Genomic DNA, 11,523 nt, shown 5'->3' with positions numbered 1-11,523 from the left:
TCTGACCTTTTCAGCTGCTCGAGTGAGCTGGCTACTGAGCTAAGTTTAACGGGGCCAAGGCGTGGATGTGCCAGTAGCTCCCTGTCCAAGCTCTGGTCTTTATTTAAAGCTAGGTAAACAGTTGGTGATGACACGGTCAGGACACAGAAGCTTTGAGAGAACACTACTTTCAGTCACATCAGCGGCCATATTAGGAGAACCCACATTGGCTTCTAACATCTCTCATACTGTCCACTAGCTAGGCAGACGGTGGCAAAGCTGGAACTTAGTGAAAATCATTCTGAAAATACTTGAGCCTGACTGACTCTCTGTACTGAAAGATGACTATACTGTAAACATATTATCAACAGTAACTTATAGACAGGTTAGAAAGCTACAACTTTATTTTTTTCACTAAGACACTTTCATTAGTACTGATTAATTTATTTATGCTGAGAATGGGAATGCTCCCAGTGAGCAACTTCATCAGTTATCAAGCTCACAGGAGTCAGGCCCACTCTGCTCTGGCTTTTAGCCCCGTAGTAAGTCAGCAAAATTTGACATGCACATTACTAGGTGTTTCCCATCAGCCCTAGCCAATACAGATACCAAACACTCTAGTGTCTCTTCAGTGGACAACACCCACAGAGACAGCAGCTTCAGAGACAATCTAGCACAATCTTGCAATTCTGAGAGTTACAGAAACTGAGGCCTAGAAGTTCCTTGTACGTAGGAATAGCCAGGACCAAACCAGGAATTCTAGAACCCAGGTGAGATCTGGGAGAAAGGGCAGCATGCACAGGAACAACAGCCGACAGACGGCAGGAGGCAAATAGGAGAGAAAATACCATGACGCTAAAAACCAGAATTATCATTATACAACTATTTTATATTAACTTCCATATAAAGCATATAAAATTCAGCTATACATATTATAAAATTGTACAAGCTCCTAGGCCTACAATTTTTGTAAGGATACATTTACACAAATTTCAAAAGCAATGACATGTTTAGAAACAGTTACATTTGTCCCTGAACATAATACTCATAATTTGCTTTCAGAACAAACTCAAAGTACGGGTTAGACTTCAGGTTGCCGAGCTGGTCTGCCTGCAGCAGGTCTCTCACCTCTGGCAGGTACTCGCTGAGCTGAATGCCTGTAAACCCAAGCACAGAAGTCACTTTTCATTTGTATGAAACTCGCAGATGAATTAGGGTGATTGATGACTAAAACACCTGTGTTCTATTTAAAATATAATGTCACTTGGCTACTGGGAAATCCTCCCTCCTAAATTCCTTCCATCTGTCAAACGTACTTCCAAGTCTAACAATACGACATTCTCCAGAGGCTGTGACGGCTCTTCCCCCTAGTGGTCAGAATAGCCATTCTATTTAAAGTCTGGAGTAAGACCTGAACTGTTTTCGTTTTCCCCACAGCTTGAAAACAAGCATTTCACTTATATGGTCTCCTAGTTAGGGAATAACTTAGTAGAAACACTGTTATGAAAACTAGATACAGTATCTCAAAATGCATTTCAGCTTAACCCCAAATTAGATTGGCAAAAGAATCATTTCGTTACAAGTCATTCACAAAGCTGGGAAGCCAGTGAACACTAAACAGCTTGCTGAAGTTGAGATCTGTGTCTTAAGCTGAGCGCTTTGTAGCCAATAATACTTTATAATTTGCTACATTATCATAAGGTTCTCAAAATCAAATAGTGGTTTTAAAAAAAATTATCCTCAAAGTGTCTTGCATCATTTTTGGGTACTTGTTATACAATAAACATTTGGATTAATACGTGTTATGAAGCTAAATCTGAACACAATATTTGTACATCATTTATTATGATTAACATACTTTCAATAAAGAGTTCCTCTGTAAAATAGTAGTACACTTGTAAAGGTACATTAATTTCTAAAAGATTTCTCTAAAAATGTAACATATTATTTACTTTCATCTTTAAAGTCATGCCTTCTGCTTAGACCCAGTATCTGATGTTCATTTCTTTTTTTTAGCGAAGTTGAAACTCCAGTGCCTGCAAAGCCTTGCCAAGTAACAGAGGCCACATGAGTGGGGGTGGCTTGGGGCATGGCGGTGACCTTAGAACCAAGCAATGACCCAGCTGCAGGGGTAGTACGCTTTAGCTCCAGCTGCCTGTTGCCTCGTAAACATTTCAGTCTGGGACAGTCTTTGATTTCCAAGAAGAGCCAGAAAATAAGAACTATGCCCAACTATTAAATGCTGGTAACTAATTAGAAAAAAATGTAAACTCCATGTAAAAATATGTGATTTTGTCCTGTATGTAGAATGTACTTCAGGCAACATGCAAAAACAAACCACGTGGGTAATTCAGAAATGTCTGCAGAATGAATTCATCCGGTGAAGTAATTGCTTCACAGGTGGAAGCAATTGCTGGGCCATCAAAGCCTATGAAATACAATGTGAGGTTATCCGGATCTTCCTACCTTCAGAATCATCTGTCCTTTAAAAACATTTACTAGTGTACACAAAAGCCATATTGTTTAAAAGGTTCCAAAAATAAATGTCTTTGGCCAGTTGTTTTTTGGCTTTTGTTTTTAAAGTACTGCTTTTTCTTTCTTCTTCTTCTTCTTTTTTTTTGAGTTGGAGTCTCACTCTGTCACCCAGACTGGAGTGCAGTGGCCGCTCCCGGTCACCGCAGCCTCAACCCTGCCAGGCTCCGGCAATCCTTCCGCCTCAGCCTTCCAAGTAGCTGGAACTACAGGCACGTGCTACCACACCCGGCTAATTTTTGATTTATTGTAAAGATGAGGTCTCGCCAAGTTGCCCAGGTGGGTCTCGAACCCGCGGGCTCAGGCAATCCACTCACCTCAGCCTCCCAAAGGCGCGGGATTACAGGCTGAGCCACCAAGCCCGGTTTTTTTTTTTTTTTTTTGAGTTGGAGTCTCACTCTGTCGTCCAGGCTGGAGTGCAGTTGCACGCTGACAGCCACAGCAGCCTCGACCCCTGCTGGGCTCAGGTGATCCTTCGGCCTCACCTTCCAAGTAGCTGAAACTGCAGGCACGTGTCACTATGCCCAGCTAATTTTTTGATTTATTGTAGAGATGAGGTTTCACCAAGTTGCCCAGGCTGGTCTCGAACCCATGGGCTCAGGCAATCCTCTCACCTCAGCCTCCCAAAGTGCTGGGATTATAGGCGTGAACCGCGCCTAGCCAAAGTATTTCTTTAGAAGCAGAGATGGGCTCTCGGGCTCTCATTATATTGCACAGACAGGTCTCAAACTCCTGGCCCCAAAGATCCTCTCACCTTGGCCTCCCAGAGTGCTGGGATTATAAACATGAGTCATGCTTGGCCTGTTGTTATAATATATATACTTCTTATTTATATTAAAGCTTATACTAGATTTGTCCTTTGGTCAAGCTTAATTATTTTTATAAAATTTGCTTTCTATTCCTGTTTTCCACCTAGATTTTATAATCTACTAAGAAAAGCAAAAACTGCAAAGCCATCCTTAAATAATAGTGCCAGATACTGAATTAGACACAATTCAGTTCTGTGACGCCTTTACAAGAAACTACTTCATGGAAAGCATCAGATCTGAGTCCAAATGCTTTCTAATACTGTATCAGGCTCAACTGGAGAATACCTCTAAGTACCAAGAAATCAGTCATACTCAACTATGTCTTCAGTTTCATGCAAAGAAGTGAGAACGTCTTAAAGACACGTTTCAGCCCTTTCTGAGTGTCAAGTCTTTCCGGCTAAAGGTATTTCCTCTTGCTATATTCCCTCAGTGCTCTATTTTTAGCTCGCTCTTACTGCCGGACGACAGAAAAGTCCAGCTAACCGTCCTGTTCTCTGCTCATCTTTGAAAGCAAAAGCACTCCTTAAATACCCCGTCAGTGTGGTGCGAACCAGTGTTCGTGTTTCACAGATCCAAGTCCAGCCCATCCTGACCCAGTTCCAAGTAAGCAGTTTTTGCATTTGATCAGCTGTAAAAGGAGACTACCCATCTGAAAAGTGATGCGTGGAGATCAATGTGGATAGGCTCTAAAACGAAAGCTTCTGGAATGCAAACACAGAGTTTGTTTCTCTCGATTAGGATTTGTGTGCTGGGGTCCACAGTACTGCTCTGAAAGTCTCCTTCATTTCCCTTGGTTAAGTCAGTGACTCCAAAATGGAGGGCCGTCGACATGGGCAGAGGGGTGGGGCTGTGAACCTGCAAATACTTCTACATATTCAAAGAACAAATGTTTGTCAAGCAACTACTATGTGCCAGGCACTTGGCTGGGCATGTTTAATGTAGATTAAATAATGTGTCTTGCAGATATAAGTATAGAAAATATTCAAACGTATGTAAATGTCAACATCGGATGAATAAAATTCACATTCATTTAGAAAGACTGCTGAATTTATAACCACTTTGGTCATTGTGTATTTCTTCCAACTGCTGTTAAAAAGAGCATCATTGTATTTGAGAAGATCAGCAAACTCTAAGCCTATTTTTTGCACACTGCCTGGATTTTCACATCACATATTTTAATCTAATAATTCCATAATAAATACGAGTCACGCTTGTTTTAATATATAAAATATGCAAATTCTCTTGTCTCCTAACATATTCCTTATTTTAAGCACCCAGTAAATATGAAAGGAGGTGAAAGTAAGTCTCCTCAAATCCATCTTTCCCTTGAGAACATTTTATCCATAAAAGCCTCTAACTATTTGTGTCTTTAACAGCAAATGGAAGTTTGCTCACTGCCTTGTATAAAACATATGTCCAAACATAGTCCTTTGTTACTTTTTACTTTTTTTTAAACTGAATTTTAGAAGGTTAATGATTAAAATGTTTTTGCAGAAACATTTAAAATTTTTTCTTAAGCATGATATGGCCATTTTAGTAGGAAATATATCAAAAAAAATTTACATCTCATTTCAAACTTTAAATTTTCAAAACAGAGCTAACTGAAAAATTAAAAGAAATGATCGCTTCTATCAGTACAAATTTTGGTGTCACACTCAAGTTTCCCAACTGGCTCACTGTCCATCCTGAGTCAGCAAGTGACCTGCACAGGGACCTGGCGGGGGGGGCTTCACAGTGGCACGCACTTCCTCACACGCAGATGGTGAGGAGAAGCCCTTCCTTTCTTGTAAGTCAGTCTTCCTAATTTTGAGTACGATACCGTTTTATCTTAAATGTTTCTATCATTTAATCCCATTAGTCAAAGACTTCTAAAATTGATGAGTGACACTGACTTCTAACGATAGTAACAAACAACTTACCATCTTTTAAAAGTTTCTGTAAAATTTTCACAAATATACTCTCTTTAGATACTTCAATTGGATCATCTTTACCATCTGAACTGGACCAGCTAGAAAATAAAACCGTGAGGGGAAAATTAAATCATCAACATAGATGAAATGAATGTCTTTTGTTTGCTATTGTGCTTTTATCTTAATGGCTTCAGGGAATGGCAAAGCTGAGTTTTATGATACTGTTTCAAATCGTTTAAATAAAAGATGATGAATACAAGACAGATGGTAGATACATTTCCAGTTTCTACCCTAGATATATGGTGCTGCACTCAGGTAGCTATTTACCTAATATAACTACCATGGATTTTAATTTCAAAAACCAAGTAGTGAGGTATCTTTCAGGAGAAAATTCTTTAAGTAACATATTTAGTACAAACTTAAGTACGTACCAAAGTATAATCTTTCAGAACACAGGCAGCAGTTATAATGTTACAACATATTCTGTTTAAAAAAAAAGTCAAATGGCAACCAGTATCTAGTATAAAGTAAGAAGAGAGGCTTTTCTGGTGTAGCTGGGACTATCTACTACTGAAATACACACACACACACACACACACACACACAACACTGCTTTGCAATCAGTGTTGATAACTTAAAACTTTAAACGAGAAGCCAGGACAAGGAATCCCAGTCAAAACAACAGCATTCTTTTGTATGACTGGGATGGGACCAGGAATCAAGGAGGCACAAAGCTGGATGCCTCAGAGAGGGGACTCTAAGACCAAATTTAACTGCAATTTTAACTATCTGGGAGTGACCAGGGGTGGGAAGAAATGCTTTTGTAAAAATAGCTCTTGTGCAATTTCTCACCACAGGAAAAAGGAAAACTGTGAGTAGGAGAAGGCTTTTAGCATTCAAGTAATGATCATTTTGAAATTCTTTTCCTGGAAAGAATCCGTTCCTATGACTGATAGGAGAAGGCTTTTAGCATTCAAGTAATGATCATTTTGAAATTCTTTTCCTGGAAAGAATCCGTTCCTATGACTGATTATTCTTGGTCTTTCTTCACTATTGAATATTAACATAAACACCATTTCTGTAGACAGAAATCCTCCTTACAAACTTAGAAAAGGGCACTGATCCTCAAACTGTAATAATATATTATTTAAAAAGAAAATCGCTTCAAGTCTTTTTTGGCATGACTGCCCTGACTTCTGTGAAAATAAGAAACGTATACTTCTGTGTGAACTGATGGTCTTATAAATCAAAAGCAGTGATTTATTATACCAGTGGTCCTAAGACTTTAAGCTATTCTTAATTTTTAAATTAAAAATTTAAGATTACTAGTGACATTATTAAAATTTTTTTAACATAGTACATGTTACAATACAATTAGAAGGTGTAAAACCATTTGACATATGGTTTTACGTATGCCACTTTTCACATATCAGGAAGATTATGCTATCACCACAGACTGATTTGACAGCCTCTAGATGGCTTCAAAATGAGGGCTGGTCACCAGAAAAACCAAGGCAACATTAGAAGGCTGGGGCTTTTAGCTCTACCCTTAACCTTCCAGGGAGAGGGGGGGGTTAAGGTTACTTTGATCACCAATGGTCACTGGTACAATCAATTCTACTTACACAATGGAGGACAGGGTTTGTAGAGCTATGGATAGCTAGACAAATGGAGGGTCCTGGAGGATGGGTCCTGAGAGGGCATGGAAGCTCTGCAGCCCTTTCCCCACTGCGCCCTATGTCTCTTCACCCTACAAAATTCTTTTTACAATAAACTGGTAAATGTGTTTCTCTGAGTTCTGTGAGCCACTATAGCAAATAAATCAAACCCAAGGAAGGGGTCAAGAGAACCTCAATTTATACCCAATCAGAAGCACAAGTAAAATAACCTGGGGCTTAGGTTGGCACTGGAAGTAGGGGCGTCTTGTGGGACTAAGTCCTTAGCCCGTGGGGTCTGAGGCTATCTCCAGGTAGACAGTGCCATAATGGAAGTGAATCAGAAGACTCAGGTGGTGTCCACCCCTGAACTGACTGCTTGCTTTGTGTGTGAAGGGAAAACCCCACATAGATGGTTAGAGTTGTCTTCCTGTGCTGACTGTGTTTTCTACACACTCCCTAAAGTAGAGGCCCTTTCCAGAACCACAGTTCACATTCATGCCATGAGAACTTACTTATCTCTCTGAAGAGCTTTGCAAAGGATTTCCAGTTTGAGATCATTTATATTTACATCTTCTTCCTTCACAGCAAACAAAAAATTCTGATTAAATCTTGACTTTAAAAGAAATACACACTTACATTTTCATTATGTCAATTCATAACCCTGCACAAATATTGTAATATTTTAAAATTTCCTTTTAAGATGTTAATACTAGTTAGAAGAGTAAGCCAATTAACACATTCGCAACTGGTAAATTTTTCACTTTCCTAATACTGAGAGTGGGTGAAAATAAAAACAAAATCTGAAGCTGGCTGCCGCAAACTTCTGTTGTTCAGCACAAGTGAAACGGTCTTTTCTAAACTATCACCTTTTTCACAATACAGCTGAAAGTTGTACTGAAAGACATATCCAGCATTTGACTCAGAGACCACTCTGACTAGCATTACGTACTTTGTATTTTTATGTGGATTATAAACCCAACAAAGACAGTCCTCTACGATGAGGCATCATAGATTCATCCAAGGAAAGTTCTTGTTCAGGTTTGTACACGATGTTGGACTAATTTAAAACATAACTTTTTTTTTTTTTTTTTTGAGTTGGAGTCTCACTCGGTTGCCCAGACTGGAGTGCAATGGCTGCTCCTGGCCCCCGCTCCTGGCCACCGCAGCCTTGCCTGCTGGGCTTCGGCGATCCTTCCACCTCAGTCTTCTGAGTAGCCGGAATTACAGCGCTACCACACCCGGCTGATTTTTTTATTTATTGTAGAGATGAGGTCTCGCTGCCCAGATGGGTCTCGAACCCGTGGGCTCAGGCAATCCACTCACCTCAGCCTCCCAAAGGCGCGGAATTACAGGCTGAGCCACCGAGCCCGGCTAAAACATAACTTATTACAGGTTTAATTTTGCATCTGCTTGGATTTGACTGCATTTCTGCATTATTGGAAAAATGCAAAAACTGCAAAATTTGTAGGACTCTATTTTGTGTCATTATTTTTTAAAGAAAGGCATCACAATTGATGGATGCGTTGACCAATAATCATGTATTGTGGTTTTCTTCATTTGTCCCATCAAAATATTTAATGCTAGAAATTTTTCCATCTTGAACACTGTAGTATTGCTCCACTTTTTTGATTTCTTTGGATATTTATATCTGTGATGCATCTAATCATAATACCTGTTAGTTTCAATTGCAATCATTTCTATAAAATCATCTCTAATAAATAGTCCGACAACTTCACTTATACTTTGAGGGCCATGTGGAAATACCTTGACACCTGGATTACCAATAAACATTTCTAAGGTGTTTGTCCAACGTCTGATTTGTTCTCACCAGTACTGGGTTCACTGTCATTACATTGCATCACTGCATCACTATCTGTCTCACTATCACTAATAAGTTCACTTGATTCACCTTCAACCTCAGAAATCTCATCAGCATATGTTTCAATTATGGTAAATTAATTTTAATGTTGAAGTATAAAAGCCCTGAAATATCAAAATACAAGTATGCAACACTAATCACAACAAAATAATGAACAACTTGCCAATGTTACCAACTACATAAACCAGTAACAACATTGAACAGTAGATATCAGATAATTACCTCAATTAACTCTCTCTCCTTGCCTGACTATTCATTTTCAAGCAAAATATAATAACACATTCATATGACAATGTTGCAGCACTCAGAAACAGAATTTGCAAAGATGCATTCATGTCAGTGGCAACCAAGAACAGATTCTGGAATGATGTGAATTCATATCAGTAACAGAGAATGATGCAACGTAACAACTAGGAACAGAATTTGGAATGATGTAAATTCATGTCAGCAGTCACAATGAGTTACTTCCAGATTTTCCTGTGACAATTTTTCCATCCAAAGAAATCAAAAAAGTGGAGCAATACTACAGTGTTCAAGATGGAAAAATGTCTGTGTAATTTCTCTGTGAATTACTTCCAGATTTTCCTGTGACAATATGATTTTATCAGGAACCTGTGAAGTTTAAGACTTTTAAATAAGGTAATGCAGAAGTCAATACATTGTGTTTTTAAAATCTACCAAACTTTCAATTGCATGACTAGGCAACAGAACAACTACTTATCCTACAAAATTTTCACTATCACCTTCTTCTTTTTTTTTTTTTTTAAAGTCAGAGTCTCACTCTATTGCCTAGGCTGGAGTGCAGTGGCACAATCACAGCTCATTGCAGGATTGACCTCCTGGGCTTGGGCAATCCTTCTGCCTCCGTCTCCTAAGTAGCTGGAATTACAGGTATGCACCAACATGCCTGGCTAATTTTTCTTTCTTTTCTTTTTGTATACGCAAGGTCTCACTATGTTGCACAGGCTAGTCTCGAACTCCTGGGCTCAATTCTCCCATCTCAGCCTCCCAAAGTGCTGGAATGACAGGCATGAACCACCACATCCAGCATAATAACCTTTTGAAAGCTGAGATACTGCTTCTCTTATGGTGAATATTATGAGGAAACATTGATAGAGCAACATATCAGATTCAAAAGCTAATGACTTGGCCAGACATGATGGCCCATGCCTGTAGTCCCAGCTACTCAGGAGGTGAGCTGTGATGATGTCAATGCACTCTAGCGTGGGTGAGAGAGTATGACCCCAAACACAAAAAAGAAAAAACTAATGACTTAGTAAACGAATGAGAAAAAATACTTCAGGACTTTTGAAAAACAGCATTCTTGATTTGTGCAAAGAAAAAGACATATGAGAATGTGTGACAATTATTAGAAAAAGCGCAGCTGTCTCTGGACAGTTTTTCTAAAGAACTATATTCATTCTGAGTTAGGGGCAGCTGACCCAAAGCTAGTCTTTCTTCATTAATACATTTACATGATTGACTAAAAGTGGTATTCCCCCCGCCCTTTTTTTGAGTTGGAAAAGCCACTGAGCACAGCTTTTCCCCTCTTTTTATATGTAATCAGTTGCCTGAAATCATCTTAAGTGATTTTACTCACCTCGTCAATATATTCCAGCAAGTCCAAAGCTTTCTTGAAATCATATTCATTAGCTCTTCTGTTTTCTTCACAGATATACAACTATGACAAGTTAAAATAAGGTGGAACATTACTTTAAGTAATCATATAACTAATACAAGAGAAATTTATGGAAAGAAGTCATTCTTTTAAGTAATTTGTAGACATTTTTATAGTAAAGACAATCTCACATTTGGAAACTATACTACCTCAACCTTACCAATAAACTGTCTTTTAAAAAATGTGTATCTTGGCTAGGCTTGGTGGCCCAGCCTATAATTCCAGCACTTTGGGAGGCTGAGGTGAGTGGATGGCCTGAGCCTGCGGGTTTGAGACCAGTCTGGGCAACTTGGCGAGACCTCGTCTGTACAATAAATCAAAAGTGAGCTGAGTATGGTAGCACACGCCTCTGGTTCCAGCTACTTGGAAGGCTGAGGTAGAAGGATCGCTGGAGCCCGTAAGGAGCACTCAGGTGGCCATGAGCATGCATGCCACTGCACTCCAGTCTGGGCAATGGAGTGAGACTCTAAGAAAAAAAAAAGCATATCTTAAACCAGTAATTAATTTGCATAACTTGATTTATGTACTTTAAAAATGTCAGTAAATTTATATTCTTGGATCAAAAAGATAGTGGATACATTTCAGTATTCCTTTGAGCATAACCTTTGAAATAAACTGCCAATTTTGCATTTATAAAGCTTGTTATAATGCTTTGGAAATGCTGCCTTTGTAAATGGTTTTAAAAATTGATACTGTGATACTTTTTTTTCACTGTGATGTGAGGTGAGAATGAGACCTATGAAAAAGCATAAATTGGTCTAAGTTCAGTTAAGGGAAAACATATGCCAACATATTACCAATAGTTATCCCTGGTTAGTTAGATTATAGCTGTCTACATACTCATTTCTATATTCTTCAAGTTTCCTGAAATTTTATGATTAAAAAATGTTTGCCTTATTAAAATGTCAATTTAAATTTTTCCTGTCTTCCTTTTTTAGCTATTTATAATATAGCAAATACCATTTAAAAAGATTGTATGTACTCCTTTAACAATACTCAAGCCACTTCAGGAAAAAAGCTCTCTGCTTGTGTTCATTGTCTTACAACATTTTAATTTTTTTTTTTTTTTTTTTTTTTT

The 11,523-nt window shown here is 38.6% G+C and overlaps 1 protein-coding gene across 1 annotated transcript in view; it reads right to left on the bottom strand.

The window, feature by feature from the left end:
- Positions 1 to 360: 360 nt before the first annotated feature.
- The window catches only part of NUP133 (nucleoporin 133), a 69,618-nt gene continuing 58,455 nt past the window's right edge, over positions 361 to 11,523 (bottom strand). Inside the window, exons 25-28 of the mRNA XM_008051116.2 lie at positions 10,368 to 10,448; positions 7,401 to 7,465; positions 5,240 to 5,328; positions 361 to 1,136 (exon numbers count right to left, since the gene is read on the bottom strand). Of these exons, the coding sequence (XP_008049307.2) occupies positions 1,000 to 1,136; positions 5,240 to 5,328; positions 7,401 to 7,465; positions 10,368 to 10,448 (372 nt within the window). The 3' untranslated portion in view covers positions 361 to 999. The remainder of the gene's footprint in view (positions 1,137 to 5,239; positions 5,329 to 7,400; positions 7,466 to 10,367; positions 10,449 to 11,523) is intronic.

Source organism: Carlito syrichta, unplaced genomic scaffold (assembly GCF_000164805.1).
Source record: "Carlito syrichta isolate Samal-C Ts95f unplaced genomic scaffold, Tarsius_syrichta-2.0.1 Scaffold165621, whole genome shotgun sequence".
Lineage (NCBI taxonomy): Eukaryota > Metazoa > Chordata > Mammalia > Primates > Tarsiidae > Carlito > Carlito syrichta.
The sequence above is the reverse complement of the archived record's forward strand: the minus strand, read 5'-3'. Positions and strand labels throughout refer to the sequence as shown.